Raw genomic sequence first — 26,325 nt, forward strand, 5'->3', positions numbered from 1 at the left:
CCTGAGGCCCCCGACATCGACCATTGTTATGGGAATTCTTGGCTTGCTATTCTTTCCATGTGGTGCTGTAAATGTGCACCCCGCAAACACGCAGCGCTGCTTTGAGGAACCATTACATCTTCTGTCTATCCAGAACCGCCCTCAGGCAGATGGAAAGCTTCAGTATAGCTTCTCTATGTCAGTTGGTGATATTTTTACTATTCCCATTTTTGTTTTGACTAAGCCACTCTTTGTGCATTTCAGATTTGTGCAGGGATCCTGGTACCAACTCACTACCTTAAACAATCTAGGTCTACATCTCTCATTCTCGCATGGGTATTAAAACTCCAGTATCTCTCTCTCATTCTGGCATAGGTATTAAAACTCCAGTCCCAGATCTTAGGGCCTATATCTAGGCAAAATTAGTATTCCTGCATTATGTAGGCTGTGCATATTTGATTTTCATGTATTTGAAATGTCTTAGCCTAGTGACTTAAGTCCTTTTTTTTTTTGACAGATGTCACTCTGTCTTCCAGGCTGGAGTGCAGTGGTGCAATCACAGCTCACTGCAGTCTTGACCTCCCAGGCTCAAACGATCTTCCTGCTTCAGCCTCCCGAGTAGCTGGAACCACAGGCTCATGCCACCACCCCCAGCTAATTTTGGATTTTTTGTAGAGATGGGTTTTCACCATGTTCCCCAGGCTAGTCTCAAACTCCTGGGCTCGAGTGATCCTCCTGCCTTGGCCTCCCAAAGTGCAGGAATTACAGGTGTAAGCCACTGCACCCAGCCTCCAGCTTTGTGATTCCAATGTAAAATGTTTCATTGACTATGATTTTATGTTCATCTTACTAAGTTTATATACAACATGAGAATATTTATCAAAACTCCAAATTTTCTGTATATAATTAGTTTAGTAGATAATTAAAGTTATTTAAGTTCTTGAGACAGTTTTGTTTAGGTCAGACAATAGTAGTTCTTAAAGTGGAGAGAAAATATATTAATTTATAAATAAAGCTTAACAAATTAAAGGGAATTTAGTTATGCTATAAAAAGCAGCCTTAATGTTCTTCAATGGTTAGATTTTTAAATGGAAAAATAATGTTTTAAAGTTGAACTTCAAGAATTTAGGAAGATCTAGGGTTTAAAATGTGTCACTTGACTATACTATATATATGTGTGTGTGTTTTTTGGTTTTTTTTTTTTGAGATGGAGTTTTGCTCTTGTTGCCCAGGCTGGAGTGCAATGGTGAGAGCAATTGAACCCGCCTCCTGGGTTCAAGCAATTCTCCTGCCTCAGCCTCCCGAGCAACTGGGATGACAGGCATGCGCCACCACGCCCAGCTAGTTTTGTATTTTTAGTAGAAACGGGGTTTCTTCATGTTGGTCAGGCTGGTCTCGAACTCCCGACCTCAGGTGATTTGCCCGCCTTGGCCTCCCAAAGTGCTGGGATTACAGGCATGAGCTACCACGCCCAATCTATATATTAATTTTATAAAACTAAAGTAAACTCTGAATGGTCTTTTCTGTGTTCCAAGTTGATCCTCTAAGTACCACCACTTCACATTGACCAGGTCACAGGTTCATAAATTCTTACGTGTTACAAAGTACCTTTGGCATCATTAAAGTGATGGATCTATAGTTTCAGTTATATTTTTTCCCTGTAGAAATAACAGCTTTTTACCTCAGCTATTAAATCTTGAGGTCACTGGTTTAGTTTGGTCATTATAATGGCTGAAATGATTCTTGTAACTCTTTTATTGAGAAATCTCAGTGTATGGAGCTCCGAACACAAAGCCATCTTCCCGACTCACTGCTGCCGTGTTCTATCACGCCCCTCTGCTGGGCACAGGGGTCTTAGGCCACACTTCGATTTCATACATTTTTGTACAATTTCAGAATTGGGAACACACTGTTTTGAAATTTTGTTTCCACCTGATTCAACATCCCTCTTGCTTTCTCCCCAGTCTGGGCTCCAGCAGGTGGAAATGAGGGAAGGGGTGGGAGGTGCTGCTTGCCGAAACCCCACCTCTCTGATGCTGGGAACTCTGTTGCTGGCCCTTTGAAGGGTGTGGTGGGGGTTTTTTGGAGAGTCTTAGGGGCCTCTCGCTTGTACAGCCCTTGGCCCTTGGCATGGGAGCTCTGCCTCCGCTTGAACCCTCCCCACCCCCACCCCCACCCCCACCCCGCCACCGTCCTGCCTTTAGCTCCCCAGCAGGTGTCCCCCCACTGGCAGTTTCCTTCTGGGTCGGCTTGTTCAGAGGTAGGCCTCTTGCTGAGGCAGGGAGAACTGCAGACTGCTCGTGGCCAGCCACCTTCCATGGGGTCCACTTGACCCTTGGGAAGCTCATCTACTTGCCGTATCTGGGAGTGAGAACACAGCATCTGGCTCCTGCTTGGTGTTCAGTGTCACAGCAGCAGCATCCAGCACTTGTCTGGACAAAAGGATTGGCCACAGTCAGATGAGAAGCAATTTCCAGCCTTAAACTTGTAAAGGAGAGGGTGTGCAGCAGTTCCTGCCAACTGTATAAGGAAATTTCTTGCCCCATCCGCTACCTTTGGCAGGAGAAAGAAGGGGAAAAAGTTGTTTTTATAAGATGGTCTTGTTCTGTCGCCCAGGCTGGAGTGCAGTGGCGCCATCATGGCTCACTGCAGCCTTGACCTCCCAGGCTCAAATGATTCTCCCACCTCAACTTCCCAAGTAGCTGCGACTATAGGTGGGCACCACCACACCCAGCTGATTTTTAAAATTTGTTGTAGAGAGGGGTCTCGCTATGTTGCCCAGGCTGGTCTTGAACTCCTGGACTCAAGCAATCCTCCTGCCTCAGCCTTCCAAAGTGCTGGGATTACAGGTGTGAGCTACTGCACCCAACAGAAAAAACTTCACCTTGACAATTTTCCTAGAATGGTGTGTGTTACGTGTATGTGTGTGTGTGTGTGTGTGGTGCTGGAGTCAGGGAGGACAAAACTTTCCAAAGCAGCTGCTGCTGGGATGCTCTCAGCAAACCCCTCAGGGAGTGGCAAGTTCCACAGCTGGCAGTTCTCTGCGCTTAGAATGAAGGCTTCTTTTGTACCTTTTATTCTTAGCTGTGGGCCCTTAGTCTCCAATTCTGGCACGAGGTACCTCACACCATCTTATCACATGTAATTGGCACGCTACGTTCAATTGCCTTGTGTATCTTATTAGTGGAATGGGCTTGTGTGGTGAGCCACCGGATGTGCCGGGCAGTGTAATTTCACACCCCTGAACCTCGTTGAGCTCAGATGACTTATCTGATCATGTTGCAAGGTACTGCTTCCACCAAAAGGAATTTCAATCAGAAGATGTGGCACAAGAAGCATTGAGAAGGAAGCACCAAGAACACCCAACCTAGTAGCAAAAGAGCGGGAATTTGAGAAACAGTGTCGGGGAAGAGGACAGATGTGAAAACTGTTTATTCATACTGAGGGGTCCAGCCATAAGGCGCCCGTTGAAAAGCACACCACTGCTGTGGCAACACACGAGACACGGCCATGGCTTCACAGCTGCAGCTAATCCCAGCTCGCCCCACAACACATTCGTCTGCCCTCTGACCATCACTCAGTGTCCCTCCAACTTTATTCAAGTCTTCTCCTTAAAACTCTTTCCTAATCTTCATCCTATGAACGGTATTTTCTTAACACATAATTTTGTAGATAAGGCAAAACAATTCAAGTGTCACTGGTTGGTGCTTTTTTATATGAAAGATCTGACATTATTTCCCCCTCAAGCCAGAAAAGAAGAGGGAGGAGAAAGCACAAAGACATCTCATCCTTAACCCAAACCATTCACACTCAAGTCGCACAGGCCGGCTGGCTCTCCTCGCACCTCCGGTCACTTGGCCTTCTTGCCGCCTTTCTGGGCCTCCAAGGCAGCCATCCTCGCCTCCTCCTCTGGGATGAACACGCTGACAGTGAAGTCGCTGGTCTCCGAGCCATACTTGTTCTTCACAACCAGCCCGTACTTGCCCGAGTCAGCGGTGCTCACGCCGTTGATGGTGAAGTACGCGGTCTTCCCGGCCTCGAACTTGAGGTTGCAGTGGTCATCTGAGGCCAGGGCCTTTTCGTTCTTCAACCACGAGACCTCCGGAGGCGGGTCTCCCCACACATTGCAAGTGAGATTAAGGGCCTGCAAGACAGGTTTTATGGGAGAGAAGAAGATCAATTAGATACAATAGACACAATGTCAACAATCTTGCCGGCTACTGGCTTGGCATGACCAAAGGGAGGATAAGTAAAAACCTCCTGGACCAGGGTTTAAAGTAGTTCTGTGTATGCACCCGTGTGAGTTACAGTTCGAAATAACGTCTGAGGGGATCTCCTCAAGGCCTTTCTATGCTTTCCGGCTTCTGGAATGCTTCTTATCAAAAACACACAGAAGAGTTTCTGCCTATTCCCCATTTTCACTTTCTCCTTCATAAACGTATAGATGCCTTTTGCTCTATTGTGGCATTTTGGGTTCTGTCTCAGGAGAGGAATCTCATTGCTATAACTGCCACCTGCTCACTTCTGCATTTCATTTGTGTCAAAGAGCCGGGCAGCAGAGTCACGGCAGCTGCTTCAGATAATGTCACCAATTTTCAAATTCCACCACCATTATTTTACTTCTCTCCTCAAACCCCACTCAATCGGTCGCAGTTGCAGTGGTTCCCTACCAAAATGTATTCCTAAAGAAAACATTCTCATCCGTACCGAAACCTTCTTCTAAAAGATCGATATTCTCAATATATATGTAGATACAAGGTCCACAGTTTACTTTACCTTACTTTTTTTAATTGAAAAAAATGTAGATAATTGTAAATTCACATGCAATTGTAAGAAAGAATAAAGAGATCCATAAGAAATAACAAAGAGATCAGGTGTGCTGTCTACCAAGCTTCCCCAGTGGTAACACTTTGCAAAACTGTAGTACAATGTCATAACCAGTATATTGACATTGAGGCAATCCACTGACCTTATTTAGATTTCTCTAATTTTACTGGTGCTTCTTTGTGTTTGCGTGTGTTTCATTCTATTCAATTTACAGAATATTTTCATCACCACAAGAACCCCTTGTGTTGTCCTTTTATAACCACACTCACCTCTCTCCTCCAACTTCCAACCTCTGTTCCTAATCTCTGGCAACCACTCATCTGTTTTCCATTTCTAATATTTTGTCAGGTCAAAGATATTATATAAATAGAATCACGCAGTCTATAACCGTTCAGAGAAACCTTTGTAACTCAGCACAATTACTTGCAGATTCGTCCAAGGTGCTGCATGTATTGATAGTTTATCCCTTGTTATTGCTGAATAGAATGTCATAGTATGTTTATGCCCGTAAGGGTCATCTGAGCTTTTTCCAGTTTTGAACTATGACGAACTAAGTTGCTATGAATGTTTGTGTACAGGTTTTTATGTAAGCATAAGTTGTCATTTCTGTGGGATAAATGCCCAGGGATACAATTGCTGGAATGTATGATAAATGCATGTTTCATCTTTTTTCTTTATTTTTTTTAATTAAAAAAATAGAGAATAGAGATGAAGTCTCATTATGTTGACCAGGCTGGTCTCGAACTGCTGGTCTCAAGCAATCTTCACATCGCGGTCTCTGAAAGTGCTGGGATTACAGGCATGAGCCACCACACCCAGCCCATGTTTTCTTTCTTTTTTTTTTTTTTTTCCAGAAATTGCTAAACTGTTTTTGAGTGGCTATACAATTTTGGGTTACATTCCCACCAGAATATACAAGTGATTCAGTTTCTCCACAGCCTCCCCACCATTTGTTGTTGTACACCAGCCCACCCAGCTTCTATTCTTTATTACAGCAATTCTGATAGGCGTGGTGTGTTATTTCATTGTGGTTTTAAAGTTCACTTGCCTGGTGGCTAATGATGTTGAATGTACTTCACATTTGAAAATTCCATTCTTGTATTTTTATCTTACTAAAATCCAGACGTGATGAGGAAAGAAGCAGGGCTCACAATGTATAGAGAACACACCCATCTACCTATCTTTCTAAACAGTCTTACCTGATTATTTGCTACCCCTTTTGTAGGTGTATCATTCACAGTTGGATAGATTAAGAAATCTGTTTTTCCCCCATCACTAATTAATATTTCTTACTGAATTATCCTACAAATATATTTCAGTCAAAAAAAGAGGAGTCCAATTATTATCCTTAAACCTAATGAGCAGATTAGGTATATGCTTTTGGAAACTGTGATTACCTGTAGTTAAAGCTTTTAACAAAGTCACACAAAAAGTCCCAAACACTCCCTGACAGTCTAGTGGTTAGGAAAAAAAAAATGCAAAAAACAAAAGAACAAAACTCCCAAACACCTTAGGCATCATGGAAAACTCTTATCCACACTTCAGATTTGAGTTCTGCATTACAAAGTACTGTCATATACATTCTCTTTCTTAATTCTCAGTACGACCTAGAGAGTTGTATATTTTTAACCTGATTAGGTGAGGAAAATGGAAAAGAGAGTTGAAGAACAAAAGAAGCCCTGCAGTGGGTGAGCTTAAACTTAACCGTGATCCTATTTTCCACCCATGAGGAAACGCAGTTGAATGAAACCTACCTCTTGCTAAAGCATTTCCACATGCCTTGCTTTGTTACCTGAATTCCAGTCACCCACTGTGTGTCTTCACTGCCCTTTGAAGTGGAAAATTTGTTCTGCTACAAATATCTCTACCCCTAGGACTGGTATGTTAAACTTGTTTTAATTTATTTTCCATTTATTTTTTGTAGGCAGCATCTTACTGTGTGGTCCAGGCTGAAGTGAAGGGGCATGTCATGATTCACTGCAGCTTTGACCTCCTGGGTTTCTTGAGAGAAACAAACAGGTGTGCACCACCATCCCCAGCTTTTTTAAAATTTAAAAAAATTAAAAAATTTTTTTTGTAGAGACGTGGTCTCATTATGTTGCCCAGGCTAGTTTGAACTCCTGGGTGTAAGCAATCCTCCTGCCTTGGCCTCCCAAAGTGCTGGTTTACAGTCATGAGCCACTGCACCCAGTGGCTGTAAACTTTTTAATGAAACATAAAGACAAAAAAAGGGAATCCAGGTTAGAGATTCTGTTGATTCGCTCAGACTGTGTAGAGTTAAATGGAAGCGAGGAAGGCCTCATTTGGCATCTTTATCTTACAGAGCTCTTCGGAAAATGCACAGTACTTGTTGGGGACAAGTTGCAGTGACTTACCTGACGCCAAATTTGCAATGTTGTGAACTCTTGGAGAGATCATTATAGAGACAGGTTACCTCAGTTTAAACCCGAATGGAAAGAAACCAGAGGGGCATGTTCTATTTTTTTGTCTGTGACAGGGTCTCTGTCACCCAGGCTGGAGTGATCTTGGCTCACTGCAACCTCTGCCTCTTGGGCTCAAACGGTTCTCCCACTCAGACTGCCGAGTAGCTGGGACTACAGGTGTGCATCACTACACTCAGCTAATTTTTGTATTTTTTGTAGAGATGGGGTTTCGCTGTGTTGCCCAGGTTGGTCTCAAACTCCTGGGCTCAAGTGATCTGCACCCCTGGGCCTCCCAAAGTGCTGAGATTACAGGCGTGAGCCACCGCGCCTGGCCTAGGGGCACATGTTCTCAGGATCCCCTGGAGTTCTGTCACAGGGGAAAAAAATTAATAAAAAAAGAAAGAAGGAAGCCCGTTTTCAACAGAACTACAGCCTATAGAAATTTCCATATCGCACTGTGTTAGAGGTAATTTCTTTCTTCAATTTTATTTGTCATAGAGTTAACACAGAACATTTTCAGTTTCTCATAATTTTAAAGGGTGACTTTTGAAAGATACTAAGTGGTCTACATATGTCTATCAGAGACAAACTTTTTTTTTTTTTTTGAGACGGAGTCTCGCTCTGTCACCCAGGCTGGAGTGCTGTGGCCGGATCTCAGCTCACTGCAAGCTCCGCCTCCCGGGTTCACGCCATTCTCCTGCCTCAGCCTCCCAAGTAGCTGGGACTACAGGCGCCGCCACCTCGCCCGGCTAGTTTTTTTTTTTGTTTTTTTTTTTTTGAGACGGAGTCTGCTCTGCCACCCAGGCTGGAGTGCAGTGGCCGGATCTCAACTCACTGCAAGCTCCGCCTCCCGGGTTTACGCCATTCTCCTGCCTCAGCCTCCCGAGTAGCTGGGACTACAGGCGCCCGCCTCGTCGCCCGGCTGGTTTTTTGTATTTTTAAGTAGAGACGGGGTTTCACCGTATTAGCCAGGATGGTCTCGATCTCCTGACCTCGTGATCCGCCCGTCTCGGCCTCCCAAAGTGCTGGGATTACAGGCTTGAGCCACCGCGCCCGGCCGCGCCCGGCTAGTTTTTTATAGTTTTTAGTAGAGACGGGGTTTCACCGTGTTAGCCAGGATGGTCTCGATCTCCTGACCTTGTGATCCGCCCGTCTCGGCCTCCCAAACAGAGACAAACTTTTATCCTGATGCTCGACCTATAAAACATTAAGATGATTGGAAAACCGACTGATTTTTTTGAGATGGAGTCTCACTCTGTTGCCTGGGCTGGAGTGCAGTGGCATGATCTTGGCTCACTGTAACCTCCACCTCCCAGGTTCAAGCAACTCTTCTGCCTCAGCCTACCAAATCGCTGGGATTACAGGCACCTGCTACCACACCAGGCTAATTTTTGTATTTTTAATAGAGACAGGGTTTCACCACGTTGGCCAGGCTGGTCTCCAACTCCTGACCTCAGGTGATCCACCTGCCTCAGCCTCCCAAAGTGTTGGGATTACAGGCATGAGCCACTGTGCCTGGCCAGAAAACCGACGGATTTTTAACCTTGTGTTTGGTTACTCTGGTTAAGTATAAGCAGCTATGGAATAAGATGAAGGTGGTAGGCTGTTAAGTGTATCTTAAAAGAAGGAACCAAGGCTGGGGTGCTGAAACCTGTTCCCAGTGCAGAAGGAACAGGCACAGGCAGGCTCCGTGCTTACCTTCCCCTCCTGGATGGTGACCACATCTGGGAGACCTCCCAACACCCGGGCACGATCTGAAAGCACAGGCATTTTGGGTTAATCACTGCAGTGGCAAGGCCAGTGGCCATACTCACAAAACCACCCAGGAAGCTACAGTTCTAATTCAGCTTCCTTCTCCTGATTCTTCTATACAGTTTTCAATATGCAAAAGAAGAAAATGATCCACGGATTCAGGATTTTTCTTTTTCTTTTTCTTTTTTTTTTTTTGAGACAGAGTCTTGCTCTGTCACCTAGGCTGGAGTGCAATGCCACGATCTCAGGTCGCTGCAACCTCCATCCACTGGGTTCAAGAGATTCTCCTGCCTCAGCCTCTCGAGTAGCTGGGATTATAGGCACCTGCCACTGTGCCTAGCTAATTTTTGTATTTTTAGTAGAGACGGGGTTTCACCATCTTGGCCAGGCTGGTCTTGAACTCCTGACCTCAGGTGATCCGCCCACCTCGGCCTCCCAAAGTACTAGGATTACAGGTGTGAGCCACTGCGCCTGGCCCTTACAATGTTTCTTGATGTTTCTTTTCTCCAATACATACACACTTTTATGAAACACTGTATCTGCAAGTGACTAACAACCTATTGTATAATTTGCAGCCAAGAGGTTTCTCAGGATGTCTGGGTTGTAGCTCAAGTCAAGGGTGGGGTGACATTCTTTACAATGTAAACTGAGACCTTCTTTTCATAGATATTCTTACTCAAAAGACTAAAATGAAAACATATGCAGAACACCTAAGATTTAAAAAAGAAAAAAAAAAAACACTTCCATTCTCCTCCATCTGTAGTCAAACAAAATTATCTTTTGAATCTATCCCAGGAGTACTTGTGAAAATGGTTTACTCACTTTTCTCGGCAATGGCAGCTTGTCTGTGGTTGAGAGAAACAAACAAAGAAGAATTTAGTGTTAGTATTACTTCAAAGTAGCTAAACTTGACGACATTGTCATCGCCTCAGAAACATTTTGCTGTTCAATATAACAGTGGAAGTGCTACTTCTACTGTATTTTCTGAAATAAAAGGCTCTTTCTAACGCTCAGAGGGGTAAGCAGTAATGCAAGCTTCCGGGGAAATTAGTGCATGCAAGTGGCATTGGTTAGGACAAGGGACTTACTTCAACCTCTGGAATTCAGCATAGGCCTCGTCGTATGCTTTAAATGAAAAAAGAAGAGTTAGGATTTTCTCACCCAGAATTGACGACACACAGGGGTATTAAAATTCACAACTGGAGATCCTTGTGATCGGTCCAGACGTGACTAAACTGACTTTGATTAAGACTGTGTTTATGTGTTCACTCCACAGCTTAATGTACTTAACAAGGCCAGGAAATACTTTCTAGGCACAAAATATGAAATAGTAGATTGTAGAAGCTTTCAACTCAGCCAGAGGGTTTCAACCCCTCAAATGGAAAGGCAAAGATTAACTCCAACAAAGAAAAAATGGGAATAAATGTCTGTTTCTTATCTTTTTTTCAGATGGAGTCTTGCTGTGCCCAGGCTGGAGTGCAACGGTGCAATCTCGGCTCACTGCAACCTCCACCTCCCAGGTATAAGCGATTCTCCTGCCTCAGCCTCTCAAGTAGCCGGGATTAATCAAGTAGCATGCGCCACCACACCCAGTTAATTTTTGTGTTTTTAGTAGAGACGGGGTTTCACCATGTTGGGCAGGCTGGTCTTGAACTCCTGACCTTAAGTGATCTGCCCGCCTTGGCCTCCCAAAGTGCTGGGATTACAGGCATGAGCCACTGTGCCCGGCCATAAAAGTCTGTTTCAAAGAAAACCTGGCTGTTGAGTAAACATCCTGAGTGTCAAACAAAAACAAAAACAAAAACTTTCTCTTATTAAATTATCCCAGACATCAGAGCCTCCTAGATAGGCAGTTAACTCTCTTTCTGTTATGCTGTCTGGTCTATTTGGGCAAAAAAGCACAAAGAGTTACTGTAATCACAGAGGGTGCTGGTGCTGGCCTGAAGCAATGTTTCTTATGCCATGATGGAGAGGGGATGAAAGGCAAGTAGGACAAGAAAATGAGATTTATATAATTCTCAAATAATTTTTTTCTGTGCCTGCAGAGTAAGCCACTTTGATTAAATATTCGGGCAAAATGGCAGCTTCTCTGGGACTACAGGTGCCCGCCACCATGCCCAGCTAATTTTGGTAATTTTAGTAGAGACGAGGTTTCACCACGTTGGTCAGGATGGTCTCGATCCCCTGACCTTGTGATCCACCCACCTTGGCCTCCCAAAGTGCTGGGATTACAGGCGTGAGCCACCGCGCCCGGCCTTGTTTTTCCAAGAGACAGGGTCTTGCCATTGCCCAGGCTGGAGTGCAGTAATCATAGCTTGAGGTAGCCTCAAACTCCTGAGCTCACATGATCCTCTTACCTCTGCCTCTCGAGTAGCTGGAACTATAAGTGTGTGCCCCCACACCTAGCTATTTTTAATTTTTTTTTATTTTGTAGAGACAGGATCTCGCTATGTTGTCTAGGCTGGTCTTGAACTCCTGGGCTCAATCGATCCTCCTGCCTCAGCCTCTCAACATGTTGGGATGACAGGTGTAAGCCACCATGTCTGGCAGGTAGCTTCATCTTGAAATCCCTCTCACCTCATCTTTCATCTCCTCAGTGGTCTAGGAATCATAATATTTTAAGTCTAGAGAGTGCTTAGATAATACTAGTTTATTCCCTCATTTTACAGATGGGAAAAATAAGTATAAAGCTAGGCTTAAAGTTGCTGGTCCTGAGTTTTTCTCATCTGCACAGTGAGGGGTAGACGGGTTAGGCGGACCCAGGCTAAGTCAGTGCTTCCCCTTGTCCCCACACCACTCTGAGAGAGAGGTGGGAATGGCCGAGCCAGTCTGTGCTTGGTAGCAGTGGCAGTGCTGGTAGGACAATCTACAGACTTTTCCTTAAAAAGGATTTCAGAGTGGGGTAGTTAAATAAGCTTTGGTGGACCAGAGAGTAAAAATAAAATTTTAAAAATTTTACATTTTTCTACCCACTGACTGCCTCCCTTTTTCGATTGTGTTTCACACTGTCAGATGGAGTGTGGAAGAAATCCCCCGCCACTGCGCGCTGGTGACGCAGGCCAAGTGTGTCCTAGAAAGTCTGCGTCCCTCTGGAGCGGCTGCTCCCATTACTGCAGGTCCTGTAGCGAGTCCTTCTAGTCACCGTGAGTGGGTGAGGTGAAGACAAGGGGATTCAGCACCAAAAACACTGAAAGCAGGGCTGAAGGGCTACGCTGTAAATGATGAATCTGCTCTCTGAGGTTGAAAAAACCTGAGTTACTGAATATTGAGGTTGTATTTATTTATTTATTTATTTATTTATTTTTATTTTTTATTTTTTGACAGAGTCTCGCTCTGTAGCTCAGGCTGGAGCACAGTGGCGCAATCTCGAATCACTGCAACCTCTGCCACTTGGGCTCAAATGATTCTCCTACCTCAGCCTCCTGAGTAGCTGGGGTTACAGGCATGTGCCACCACAGCCAGCTAATTTTTGTACTTTTAGTAGAGACGGGTTTCACCATGTTGGTCAGGCTGGTCTCGAACTCCTGACCTCAGGTGATCCACCTGCCTCAGCCTCCCAAAGTGCTAGGATTACAGGTGTGAGCCACCGTGCCCACCTGAGATTGTATTTTAAAATGAAGGAGTAGAGGAAAAGTCAGTCCACAGTTGTCTTTATTAACTTTAATACAGTATAGACTATTTTATTTTATTTATTTTTTATTTTTTTAGAGACGGAATCTTGCTCTGTTGCCCAGGCTGGAGTGTAGCAGTGTGATCTTGGCTCACAGCAGCCTCAACCTCCTGGACCCAAGTGATCATCCTACCTCAGCCTCCTGAGTAGTAGGGATTATAGGTATATGCCACCACACCACCACACCTGGCTAATTTCTTAAAATTTTATTTTTGAAGAGCTGGGGTCTCACTATATTGCCCAGACTGGTCTTAAATTCCTGGCCTCAAGTGATCCTCCCACCTTGGCCTCCCAAAGTGCTAGGATTAAAGGCCACCATACCAGCAGACTATTTTACTTTTGTAAGAAAGAATAGGATGAAGAGTATAGTTCTGGCAAAGGGAGAAATGGCCCAGTCTTTTTTAACTTTTTACTTATAACTGAGCATTTATTATTATTTATTTATTTTTATATTTTATAGAAACGGGGTTTTGCTATGTTGCTCCAGGCTGGCTGGTCTTGAACTCCTGGGCTCAACTGATTCGCCTGCCTCCCAGAGTAGCTGGGACTACAGGTGTGTGCCACTTTGCCCAGCTACCTTTTTTTTTTACAGATGAGGTTTTACTATGCTGCCCAGGTTTGTCTTGAACTCCTGACTTCAAGCCATCCTCCTGCCTTGGCCTCTCAAGGTGTTGGGATTACAGGCATGAGCCACCATGCCCAGCTCCCTTCATTCCTTTTAAAAGGCTCATTCATCTAGAGTAAATCTGAATCTGCAAAATAGCTGTTTACCTTGTCCAGAAAGATCCACTGTCTTCTGATGTCCAGTTTTGCCATCAAAGAGCTCCATGATGTACTTCCCTTTGTCATTCGGGGTGGGCTCATTGATTTGCAGCCAGATCTGCTCTCCAGTGACCCCGGTCTTCACTCTGTCCGAGTACCTAACGGCGGTCCCACTGTGAAAATTGAAGAAAACTCCCTTAGCGTTTGCTTCCATCCAGGGCTGAGCTTTACTTTGTCTCTTATCGAAGCTCTTGCCATAAAGTTTTATAGGCTTGCAAAAAGCGAGGGATCTGCATATGTTATTCTTCTGCTTCAGAAAAATTATGGGCCATGACACACACAACTGGGATTCCAAGGCCCAAGTTCTGACAGTCAGAATATTTATTTATTAATAACTCCTCATAGCAGTCTGAGGCCCAGGGCAAATCACCATACTAATACTTCTCAGTGGTATTATTATCTTTGTTTTAGTTTGGATTTATTTGTAGGACTAGGGTAATCTATAAAGCTAAAAGGCCAAACTACATATTACTTTACTGCATATTTCATCTAGATAATCTATGGCTATAAATCAGATTTTACAAGCTAGTCCAAAAACAACACTTACGGAGGCTCAAGTGGTTGACTAGACCAAATAATTAAGATGCTTATGCTTTGCTGGTCTAATAGCAATTTCCTCAAAACATCCTTTCAGTGTTCTCATTTTTGAACAAGTAATTCTTTTAGAGAAGATCTAAAGCTTTTTGATTGATGATTCAATGAATTTTACTTCTCTCACACTTCAGACTGATATATTAGAATGTCCTAGATGTCACAGAGGAATTTCCTGGAATTTGATCTATTTTAGCTTATAATTACTTTCCTAAAATGTATTCTGAAAGAAACAGAACAAAGGAGTAAACCCCAACATTCTACACTGGAATTTTACCAATTCTCATTTTTATGACTCGGTTAATAATAAATCATAATACTAGCGAAAACACTGTTTTACACAACAGTAAAGTCATCTTAAAGAAAACACAAATGGCTGCTTTGTGGCACCTGGCTCTGGCTAACTGTTCAAACTAGCCCAGTGGTCCGCAACCTTTTTGTCACCAGGGAGCGGTTTCAAGGAAGACAATTTTTCCACAGACCAGGTAGGGGGAGGGTTTCGGGATGACTCAAGCACATAACATTGATCATCAGATTCTCATACGGAGCGTACAACCTAGATCCCTCGCATGCGCGGTCCACAATAGGGTTCGCGCTCCTGTGAGAATCTAATGCCACAGCTGATCTGACAGGAGGCGGAGCTCAGGCGGTCATGCTCGCTCCCTCGCCCACCACTCACCTCCTGTTACACGGCCCGGTTACTAGTAGGCCACGGACCGGTACCCGTCCATGGCCTGGGGTTTGGGGACCTCTAGTCTAGACTTCACGCAGCTGGAATCCAGTGGCAGGTAGTGCCATGATGAACCGGGCTCTGGAGCCAGGCTGCCTAGGCTCAGCCTTGACCCACCTCTTAGCTGTGTGACCTTAGGCAGGTCACCTCCCCGAGCCCTAGCTTCCTCATCTCTCAAGTGAGGAGCACCTCCCACGCAGAGTGGTGAATGTGAAATGAATTCATATATGTAAAGGGCTCTGAGCAGCGCCCCCCATACTGTCAATGCCACTGAGGGTACAGTGTGAGGAAACTTACTATCTGTACCCTCCTGGGGATGCCACGGGACCTTCTTCTCAGGGGGCTCCTAGGAACATTTGCAGTTTGGAACATTTGCATCCTGAGGCTGGACTGAAGGTGGCTACACTCCATCAGATTATCTATGCCAGGCCTCAGTTCTCTTTCAGTTCAGGATATTTCAAGCAAACACGGAGGTTAAGGATACTGTCAAGAGTGTAAACGGGAGGCCTGGTTTGATTTGGAAGCTGATTTCAGCTCTTGGAATCCCAGAAGTGAACTTGAATAGAGTCCCTGTACGACTGCACGGAGGTTCAAACCCACCTTCCCCAAATTCACCTTGAGCTCTCCAAAGCCTTCTGAGGGTGGACCAGAAACATGCTAATGTCTCACTCTGCCAGGCGCTATAACATCAACAACAATAATCTTGGGCACTCATTGGATTAGGCTTCTTTGGTGGATGCGCACTCATTCATACCATGGGAAATTAGGTGCCTCCTGGGGCACACTGCTTCATTTCTGTTCCAGACCACAGCATGTGTTAACCGTGTGTATAAAGACAAGGGTAAGAATGTGGCTCCAGATGCCTGGCACGGCAGAGGGAGCCCAAGCACGATTGTCTGGAGGTGGAGGCTCCATTATAGAGATGCCCATGAATTATGGTGCTTCTTCAATCACAAATAAAGACGTACTGTAACTATTACTGGCCTCAGCACGCACATGTTGAGGGAAAGAGCTAATTTCCCAGTAAGAGAAGGCCCTGGTGGTTCTGTCCTGTGCTCACCAATGTCAGACTTGAGAATTAAGAAGACTCCTTACTTGAGAAGAACATAACATTTTTCCCCCTATCCTCCTCTCTTCCACTGGAGAAAGAATTTCTTTTTCTTTCTTTCTTTTTTTTTTTTTGAGAAAGTGTCTCACTCTGTCACCCAGGCTGGAGTGCAGTGCTGCAATCTCAGCTCACTGCAACATCCACCTCCTGGGTTCAAGCAATTCTCATACCTCAGCCTCCCCAGTAACTGGGATTACAGGTGTTCACCACCACACCCAGCTCATTTTTTTTTTTTTTTTTTGTATTTTTAGTATAGACAGGGTTTCACCATGTTGGCCAGGCTGGTCTCAAACTCCTGACCTCAAATGATCCACCCACCTTGGCCTCCCAAAGTGCTGGGATTACAGGTGTGAGCCACCACACCTGGCAGGCAAAGAATTTCTACACAGCAAGTAAGTTCCCATTTACTTACTTGTGGGACCAGTTAACTTTCAAATCCTCCACATAGTAAGTTACAAAAGAGTACAGTCGGATGCCCTCGGCTGTGCTCTGGATTTTCAGGTCTGTAGCAGACAAAGCTGAAAGAAGAAAATAGCATATTTCATGCATCTGCATGCCCCTCCTGGCAGGAGGATCATAAAGCATTGTTGTGGTGTGAAATGTTTAACTTACCTATTTTTTTGCATACTTCTGTCATCAGTTCCTTAAAGGCTGTGGAGAGAGATTCAGAGCCAAAACTTTAGCATAAAAATTCTCAATGTAAGGTTAAATCTCAAATTCTTAGTTCTCAAAACTTTCCTTTCTGGATGAAAGGAAATGGAAACCAGGTGAATTTGTGGACCCACTGATAATGAGTATTCTTTGAGGAAATAGTTCAGTTTTATCAGGTTTTAAAGGATCCCTGCCTATTTTGATTCTTTTCCCCTTGAATTCTTTGTAACAATCACCATATTTACATTCTAGAGAAAGGGCCACAAGAGATTTCTAGGAAGGTTCTTGACTTTGGGATTCTCTTTCTTCTCAATTCCCAGGAAGCCTTAGTTTACATTAGAGGACATTTTCTTTTTTTTTTTTTTTCATTTTTCTTTCTTTTTTATTCTAAGAGGGTGATATGAAATACAGTAAATCATAATAAACAAGGTAGTTCTAATTTGATTACAAAATTTTAAAATGCTTTATCAAGGGTTGATGGGTGCAGCAAACCACCATGGTGCATGTATACCTATGTAACAAAACTGCATATTCTGCACGTGTATCCCAGAACTTAAAGCAAAATCAAAAAAAAAAAAAAAATGCTTTATCATTTCAGAGGTTAAACAACCTCAAATTAAATCAACTCATTTGTCAGAAGTATGAAGCCAAGAAATTCAATGTACTCAAGTGTTATTAAATGGTAACAGCTGCACCTAAACAAGCTAATTCTTCACGTATTAGTCAAGAGTAACTGACACCCAAAAAAGACATAACTGTAATTCTGTTGTTGTTGTTTGTTTGTTTTGAGATGGAGTCTCGCTCTGTCACCCAGGCTGGAGTACAGTGACGCGATCTCGGCTCACTGCAACCTCTGCCTCCCAAGTTCAAGCAATTCTCCGGCCTCAGCCTTCCAAGTAACTGGGACCACAGGTGCGTGCTACTCCATACAGAGGACATTTTCTTATCCGTGTCATCGATTCATACTGAATTAACCATTAGGTCTCCTGGCCTTCATCAGCCTGATAATGCTTTTTGCCAATAAACACATTTAGCCCCACCTCCGCCCAAAGTAGGAAGGTGAAATTAGTCAGACTTCTGCTGTTTGTTAGCAATATTATATTTAAAATCTTGTTTAGGAACAAAATTGTAAGTTTGGGAGTCCCAGGTAGATTTTCATCATCATGATATATTTGTCCTTAGCAGTCTCTGAAAAATGGAATTTGCTTTCTTGCTCTGCTAAAAACTGTAAGCCTTCACATTTCATATGTAAATCTTGCTTGCTACCTTTGGAGTGGACTATTTTTTGTCATGCTTCTGACAAAAGTTTTTGAGCCTGGAACATTTTTATAGAGTTGAAACAAAAATGATTTAAATTGAAAACAGACCCCTTGTGGATTCTGGACTATAAATTCTCTAAGGATCAAAAATACACTTCTGATTTCGAAGACGACTAGAAGTGAGGTATTTTTGAATAAAATAGTTCACTCTGCTGGAATTTCACTTAAGCCAAAATCTGTGGACAAAAAACGTCAGCATGATTTCAATCGTCAGCTCGGTCTCAATCATCATTCTGGTAAGCTGTATGCAGAAACACACAAGACAGACGCCAGCGGTTGGTGGACTGACCTTCATCCACAAGCTTCAGTCTGCTCTTATCTTTTCCTCGGTCATCTTTCAGGATAACTTCATAAATCCCAGCATCTTTCTTGGAAAACTAAGAGGGAACAGATACACCACATTGCGCCTTTCATAGCCGCAGGGCATGGTATCTATCATTTTTTTTCTTCTGCTTCTTCTTTTTTTTTTTTTTGAGACAAGGGTCTCACTCTGTCAGCCAGACTGGAGTGCAGAAGTATGATTATAGCTCACTGTATTCTTGAACTCCTGGCCTCAAGCCTTGGCCTACCAAAAGCCGTGGGATTACAGGTGTGAGCCACTGCACCTCACCTGGTATCCGCATTTTTAAAGGCCCTTGATTTACAGAACTGCGATCAAAACACTCTTTGAATAAGCATCTAACTGTGTGAGTGGTGAACCGTTCACAGATGCAGAGATGCACCTCTCTATAATAATTTGACCAGTGAGCTAGCAGTCCTGACTTTTTACCTTCTAAGGCTGTAATTGATATGAGGCTTAAAGTCCTTACCTTTTACTCTACCTTCATTTATTAAAAACCAGTGATCACTAGCTTTATAGTGATATATTTAAATGCCGTGCTCTTTTAAATAAGAAGTGATAAAAATCTATCCTTAAATGAATACCATGTCTGATGTCTCTGTATTTTTAGGACCAGGAGGCTTAAGTACAAATGAAGAAGGATCCACTTCACTGCCCATATATGGATAAAAGCAACTCAGAAAAGCGAGTTGTGGCATTCAGCTAATATTGGTTTGCTGTCTACCGAATCCACACACGTCATAAGGCTAGAGAAGCTTTTGTGTTCCTACAGCAGTTGGAAGTAAGCTAATATAAATCCCCTGGTCATGAAAGGAATACAGAATCTAGTCACTGTTTTAGGGGAAGACAGAGGGTAGAGAGCTAATATATTACATTTTGCATTTATAATCGCCTACCTCTGTTATAAGCAGGGTACATATACCATCCTTAAAGTCGTGCTTTTCATCCACTGATATCTCCCTCTCATCTTTGTACCACACAATATGAGTCTCCTTCTTAATATTTGCCACCTAGGAGCAAAACCATAATTACTTTTTTTAAAATAAGGAAATGCACTCTTGTGAAGTTAAATAGTTCTTTTTTTTTTTTTTTTTTTTTTTTTTTGAGACGGAGTCTTGCTCTGCCACCCAGGCTGGAGTGCAGTGGCCGGATCTCAGCTCACTGCAAGCTCCGCCTCCCGGGTTTACGCCATTCTCCTGTCTCAGCCTCCCGAGTAGCTGGGACTACAGGCGCCCGCCTCGTCGCCCGGCTAGTTTTTTGTATTTTTAAGTAGAGACGGGGTTTCACCGTGTTAGCCAGGATGGTATCGATCTCCTGACCTCGTGATCCGCCCGTCTCGGCCTCCCAAAGTGCTGGGATTACAGGCTTGAGCCACCGCGCCCGGCCGAAGTTAAATAGTTCTTAATGCAGCAAGATATAAAAGAAAAAGCACTGAACGTCGAGTGAGAAGACACAGATTTCTAAAGGAATCAATGGAAAGCTATTTTAATTGAGAAAAGAGTTTAGAATCAAGTGGACACCAATAGAATAAACCTAAATCAATAGCATCTCTATTTCCAGCAGTGAAAATTTGACTTTAACATCACGTGGTAGGAAAGAAAAGAGAGAACAGATACATTCATACTGATATACATACTTAAACGAAAATAGAAATCTCAAAACCAAAGGAAGACAAATCCCATCAGATTAAAATACAGGCTGTGTTAGAAAAACAAATGACTTTATTAAAGGAATGAAATGAGGAAGCCCCAATCTATATCTAAAAATTTAGTAAAAGATAAACGAAGCATTGCAAATATATGTGGAGGGAGGCATGGATTAATAAATTAATTACTTAGCGATTTTGAGGAGACTCACTGAGATACACCCATCTCCTCATCATGTCATCTGTTTCAAATGGACTAAACAACTGCATGTGGTTAAAGGGATCCTGACCTTTATCTACATTGCTTGATTTTTTTTTTTTAAAAGGAGAATCTACTCATGTATTTCTTGTATAATTCGAATTGTATGAAAAAGTAAAGACTTCCTACAAATCAAGAAAACGATCTCAAAGACCCCACTGAATAACGGGTGAAAGGTACACACCATTTCCCAAAGAGAAAATACAACTATAAAACCAACAGACAAAGAAAATGTTGTCTCATAGTACATGAGAATATGCAGGTTTTAAAATACATTTATATATTTAATTATAATATACATTTAAATATTTAAAACAATTTCAGCTAATAAATAAACATAGGAACCACCCTGGTAACTGCAGTGAAACCACTCCACACAACCACTCCACAGCTTTGGGCTTTGCTGAGTACATTGCTCTTGAAATTTGGACATAACCCTTGTGTGGATCCCGGAAGTTCTGCTTAGATAGTTGTGACAAGAGACACTAGGTCCTTAGGGCATGAAGATTTTTAGGTGTTTTTTTTTTTTGCCGTGGCCCCTTCCTGCACCTGCCCAAAGTGGATCTTGTCTCCTTGCATCTGAGCTTTCTGTTGTCTGGGATGGCAAAGGTCATAGTTCCACATGTGGACTCCTGAGGGAGAGGAAGGTCCCAGTGTGCAAGCTAGGGTTCCGCCTATGTTCATTGTTTTTTTTTTTTTTTTTTTTTTTTTTTTTTGAGACAGAGTCTCACTCCATCGCCCAGGCTGGAATGCAATGGCGTCATCTTGGCTCACTGCAACCTCAGCCTCCCGGGTTCAAGCGATTCACCTGCCTCAGCCTCCCAAGTAGCTGGGACTACAGGTGTCCACCACCATGCCTGGCTAATTTTTGTATTTTTAGTAGAAACGGGGTTTCACCACATTGGCCAGGCTGGTCTCGAACTCCTGACCTCAAGTGATCTGCCTGCTTTGGGCTTCCAAAGGGCTGGGATTACAGGCGTGAGCCACCGTGCCGGCCCCTCCTACGTTTTTTTGAGTAGACTAGCGCCAAGCAAGGCCCACCATACTCTTGTGAGTCTGAATGATTAGGTGCGCATACTCCAGGAACTGTAATGCCACATGTGAGGGCCAAATTTACAGGAATTCCTCAATAATGGAACAAAGAGCTGTGGGGAGACAGAGGGAGCGGGAGGCCTTCTAGAGATGACTGTGCTGGGCCTGGAAAGGATTTTGTCAGAGAAGCTGAAAGAAGGTCATTCCAGGCATTGGAATGACAGCGTAAGCACGAACTGTGTGAATATTCACAACCCATTTCCAGGCTGCCCTTGGTTGCTCAGAATCTGGGAATAGGGCTGACTCTCCTGAGAAAGGCCATCACAGGACACCAGAGCTCCTCTGCAGAGGGCCACAGCAAGCGCAGAAGGCGAGGGATGTGTAGGCTTTTGAAAAGGGATGGTTTATAGGGAGGGGCCATGTGGATGAGGAAGTGAGTCGGGGACAGCACGACAGGGCAACTGGGATAAGAGAGAAGCTGAGGGCTTCAGCTGCTGCCTGAGAAAGAGTTTTTCAAGCAGCGTTGCCATTTCCTGTGAGGCTAAAACCTAGAATTGATTTTCCTTATATGTATTTCTGATAGACTGCTGTTTCTTTGAGTTTATCAGATCTAGCAGACACTGGGGCACTTGGGTTCTGGGTGTTATCATGACAATTGTGAAATCCATACCAAATGCCACACATACGCTTCCACTTGTCCTTGTCAGCCAGCAGGACCTTTACGCTCCCGCTCCAACATCACCCACCAGTTCCTTACCCCAAACGTTTCCGATGACTCACTCAGCTACACACCACAAGTTAAAGTACAAACTCGTTTAGAAAGCTATATAGAATTGTTTTTCCTGAATCTTTTCAAAGTCCTAATAAGACAATTGGTTGTGAGCTGCCAACTCTTTTCCACATCTCTCCTTCAAGACAGCACAGTGGCTTGGAGTCAGTGGCACAGCTGGGGAACACCCAGGGGTATTGTTGCGCCAGCCTCACAATTTACTTAGCAAGGTCCACGAAACACTGCAGCTAGAGTGATTCTAGAATAGGTCTACGACTTAGAATACAGATTTGGCTTAAGACAAAAACAATGTGAGAGTCTTTGGAGATTACTAATTAGATAAAGGTCTAGGGTCTTACTAACTAGGTCATTAGTAGTGACTAGGAATGATCACCTTGCCTTCTCATATTTTATGCCATTTTATTTTAAATCTTTCTTATCAACAAATGATTACAGTAACATTCAACAGTAAATATGTGTCCCACTTATCATTTTGGCTCAGATGGAAGAGATGAAAAATTGATCTTCCTCTTCTTTACATTCTATTTCCCTTGAATCAAATGTTAAAAATTTATCTATCTCTTACCTTGCATTTCAATAGTACATTACATTCACCAGTCACTTCCCAGCTCAAATACTCAGCAAAGTGAGGACCTATAAAATTTTAATGACATTAGCAATTACTCTATTAATCACAAATGCAAAATCAAAGCTCATACTTAAGTCCTAAGGTGATTTACGCCTGAAGTCAAATTTTTAAAATTCTAGATTTAGCTTTTAAATATTTTAATGTCTACATATTTAACTGTAAATATTTTCAATTATTTTAATTTACTAGGCATTATTAACATAATAATATTCATTTTAATTTGTTATGGAAATAACCTTGGAATATTTTGTACAAAAAAAATTAAAATTTTTCTCTTTATCCACTGCCTATTTTTACCTTGTTTCCTGATCCATTCTTGCCGCTGGAATTCAGCTTCTTTCTGGAGCTTTTTGAAAACTACAAATTGAAAAACAAGGAAGTGTGAAATTGAGTTGGGTGGTATAAATGCACATGTCAGCCACTGCACTAAGTGATTTATATTCATTATTGTAACACTCATACATTGTGACAACCCTGCTCATTTTTTATCTTTACAGATGAAGAAATAGGCTTAGGAAGGTTGAATAAATTGTACAAGGTCATAAAGCTAGGAAACAGTGAAATAATATTGGATGTTGCAAATACAGAGCTCTGCCCAGCCTTTCCATTGCCTTTGTAACTGCCACATTTTAAATCTGGATGGCAGTAAGTGAGCAGCTGATTTACTACAATCTAGTTACAATGTATGATTAGTAGATTCACAATGCACTACTTTTGCATATTTTTATTCTCAATTTTAGTAATTTACAGTAAGTACACATGGCAAAACAGTATCATGGTTTATTTCTGAGACACATACAGTCTTTGTTGTATTACAATGTCCCTCACTGGAGAATTTGAGCAATAAACATTTGTTTATATACGAAAGTATTTAAATGCAGTCTTCTTGCCTGTGGGCTAGGGATAAATTTGGTGTTCTTTTAAATTAACTTTCATTTCTATGAAATAAAATACCATGTAAAGTATTAACTGAAAACTGTATTTTTTTTTTTTTTTTTTGAGACAGAGTCTCACTCTGTCGCCCAGGCTGGAATGCAGTGGTGCGATCTTGGCTCACTGCAACCTCTGCCTCCCGGGTTCAAATGATTCTCATGCCTATTTTTACCTTGGTCCCTGATCCAAGTAGCTGGGACCACAGATGCATGCCACCACACCTGGCTAATTTTTGTATTTTTTGTAGAGGCGGGGTTTTACCACGTTGGCCAGGCTGGTCTTGAACTCCTGACCTCAGGTGATATGCCCGCCTGGGTCTCCCAAAGTGCTGGGATTATAGGCATAACCTACCACGCCCAGCTGAAAATTGTATTTTGAACATTAGAATTCAATTAAAAAACAATTCTAATGACAACTTTTGTGCCATGAGGTATTTGGATTGAAGGGAGTAGCAAAGCCTGCTGGTTAATGTTCCACGGAATTCTTACCATCTCCAATGAGAACAACAGTAGAATGGTTAGTTGCTTTTCCATCTTGAAGCTGGAAAGTGTACGTTCCCTCATCCTCATCCTGTAGCTTCTCCATGAACATTTCAATGATGCCAGTGTTTCGGTCAATATGCATTTTATATTTCTTCAGTGTGAAAAGAAAATGACAGAGAAATCACTGAGGCAGATATTTTACTTGGATGACAATAAGCTTGATGAAATAAAAATAAACCCCAAAGAATAATAATTTTAGGCTAGGTGCAGTGGTTCATGCCTGTAATCCCAGTACTTTGGGAGGCCGAGGTGAGGATTGCTTGAGACCAGAAGTTTCAGAACAGCCTGGGCAACAAAGCGAGACCTTGTCCATATAAAAATAGAAAAATAGCTGGGGCACAGTGCCTCACACCTGTAATCCCAGCACTATGGGAGGCTGAGGCGGGCAGATCACCTGAGGTCAGGAGTTTGACACCAGCCTGACCAATATGATGAAACCCCATCTCTACTAAAAACACAAAAATTAGCCTGGTGTGGTGGGATGTGCCTGTAATCCCAGTTACTTGGGAGGCTGAGACAGGAGAATTGCTTGAACCCAGGAGGCAGAGGTTGCACTGAGTCGAGATTGCACTATTGAACTCCAGCCTGGGCAATAAGAGCAAAACTCTGTTTAAAAAAAAAAAAAAATGGAAAAATTAGCCGGGCATGGTGGTGTGCAACTTTAATCCCAGGTACTCAGGAGGTTGAGATGGGAGGATCTCTTGAACCCAGGAGGTCGAGGCTACAGTGAGCCATGATTGTGCCACTGCACTGCAGCCTGAGCAACAGAAGGAGACTATGTCTAAAAAAAAATTAAACATTAAAAATTAGAGTAATAATTTAAATAAAATTTCTTCATAACTGAACAAGTTCTTCATATTCTTATACCCAGGAAAAGGGAAATATTATGTGGAGTTTTTGATCTAGACCAGAATAGATTACTAAAAAGTCTGAAATTCAGTTTCTTAAATCTAAATAAAGTTTGTTACCCCAAGTCACAAAATGTCAAAAAGTTGTCTTTAGACTCTCACATTACCTTCCAGATTACATTTTATTTATTTATCTATTTATCTATCTATCTATCTATCTACCTAGAGATGGATTCTTGTTCTGCCGCCCAGGCTGGAGTGCAGTGATGTCATCTTAGCTCACTGCAACCTCTGCCTCCCAGGTTCAAGTGATTCTGCTGCTTCAGCCTCCTGAGTAGCTGGGACTACAGGTGTGTGCCACCATACCCAGCTAATTTTTGTACTTTTAGTAGAGACGGAGTTTTACCATGATGGCCAGGCTGGTCTTGAAGTCCTGACCTCAAGTGATCTACCCACCTCAGCCTCCCAAAGTGCTGGGATTACAGGCATAAGCCACTGCTCCTGGCCTACATTATTTTTAATGAGTAGAATAATGTAAAACTATAGGCAGCAGAGGCAGGTATCTTGCTCATTTATCGCTATCTCCTTGGCATCTTGCACATGCATGGTATATAGTAGTCAATTAATAAATATCTGCTGAATTAATATTTGAAAAAAATGCTTCTAAATGTATTTACTCTCTCTTTTTTTCTCTTTTTAGAGACAGAGTCTCTGTTGCCCAGGCTGGAGTGCAGAGGTGCAATCATAGTTCACTGCAGCCTTGAACTCCTGGACTCAAGCCTCAGGCCTCAGGCTCTTGAGGCTAGGACTACAGGCACACACCACCATGCCTCACCCATTTTTTAAAATTTTTTGTAGAGATGATGCTTCACTATGTTGCCCAAGCTGGTCTCAAACTCTGACCCTCAAGCAATTCCCCTGCCTCGGCCTCCCAAAGTGCTGGGATTACACGTGTGAGCCACCGTGCCTGGCCCTATTTGCTCTTTCTTTCTTTCTTTTTTTTTTTTTGAGGCGGACTCTCGCTCTGTCGCCCGGACTGGAGTGCAGTGGCCAGATCTCAGCTCACTGCAAGCTCCGCCTCCCGGGTTTCCGCCATTCTCCTGCCTCAGCCTCCCGAGTAGCTGGGACTACAGGCGCCCGCCACCTCGCCCGGCTAGTTTTTGTATTTTTAGTAGAGACGGGGTTTCACCATATTAGCCAGGATGGTCTCGATCTCCTGACCTCGTGATCCGCCCGTCTCGGCCTCCCAAAGTGCTGGGATTACAGGCTTGAGCCACCGCGCCCGGCCAAAAAGTACTATTTGCTCTTAATGAACGGAAATAGCCCTATTAGACTAGACTTATTTTATCACATTGTTTAGACACATTTTTTCCCCAGAATGTAAAGATCAGTGTTAGTCACTGGGCATGCAAGCACAAATTCCATGATAGATTTGA

The 26,325-nt window shown here is 43.1% G+C and overlaps 1 protein-coding gene across 3 annotated transcripts in view; it reads right to left on the bottom strand.

The window, feature by feature from the left end:
* Window positions 1-3,381: 3,381 nt before the first annotated feature.
* The window catches only part of MYOM1 (myomesin 1), a 151,197-nt gene continuing 128,253 nt past the window's right edge, over window positions 3,382-26,325 (bottom strand). The window contains exons 27-38 of one of the 3 annotated variants that reach the window (XM_033178223.1): window positions 23,988-24,132; window positions 22,864-22,923; window positions 22,504-22,571; window positions 19,109-19,222; window positions 18,162-18,249; window positions 16,515-16,553; window positions 16,315-16,420; window positions 13,423-13,586; window positions 10,070-10,106; window positions 9,804-9,826; window positions 8,928-8,983; window positions 3,382-4,123 (exon numbers count right to left, since the gene is read on the bottom strand). In XM_033178223.1, the coding sequence (XP_033034114.1) occupies window positions 3,830-4,123; window positions 8,928-8,983; window positions 9,804-9,826; window positions 10,070-10,106; window positions 13,423-13,586; window positions 16,315-16,420; window positions 16,515-16,553; window positions 18,162-18,249; window positions 19,109-19,222; window positions 22,504-22,571; window positions 22,864-22,923; window positions 23,988-24,132 (1,194 nt within the window). In that variant the 3' untranslated portion in view covers window positions 3,382-3,829. The remainder of the gene's footprint in view (window positions 4,124-8,927; window positions 8,984-9,803; window positions 9,827-10,069; window positions 10,107-13,422; window positions 13,587-16,314; window positions 16,421-16,514; window positions 16,554-18,161; window positions 18,250-19,108; window positions 19,223-22,503; window positions 22,572-22,863; window positions 22,924-23,987; window positions 24,133-26,325) is intronic. The other 2 variants (XM_033178221.1, XM_033178222.1) reach the window with 2 other exon arrangements.

This window comes from Trachypithecus francoisi, unplaced genomic scaffold (genome assembly GCF_009764315.1).
Source record: "Trachypithecus francoisi isolate TF-2019V2 unplaced genomic scaffold, Tfra_2.0 Lachesis_group19, whole genome shotgun sequence".
Lineage (NCBI taxonomy): Eukaryota > Metazoa > Chordata > Mammalia > Primates > Cercopithecidae > Trachypithecus > Trachypithecus francoisi.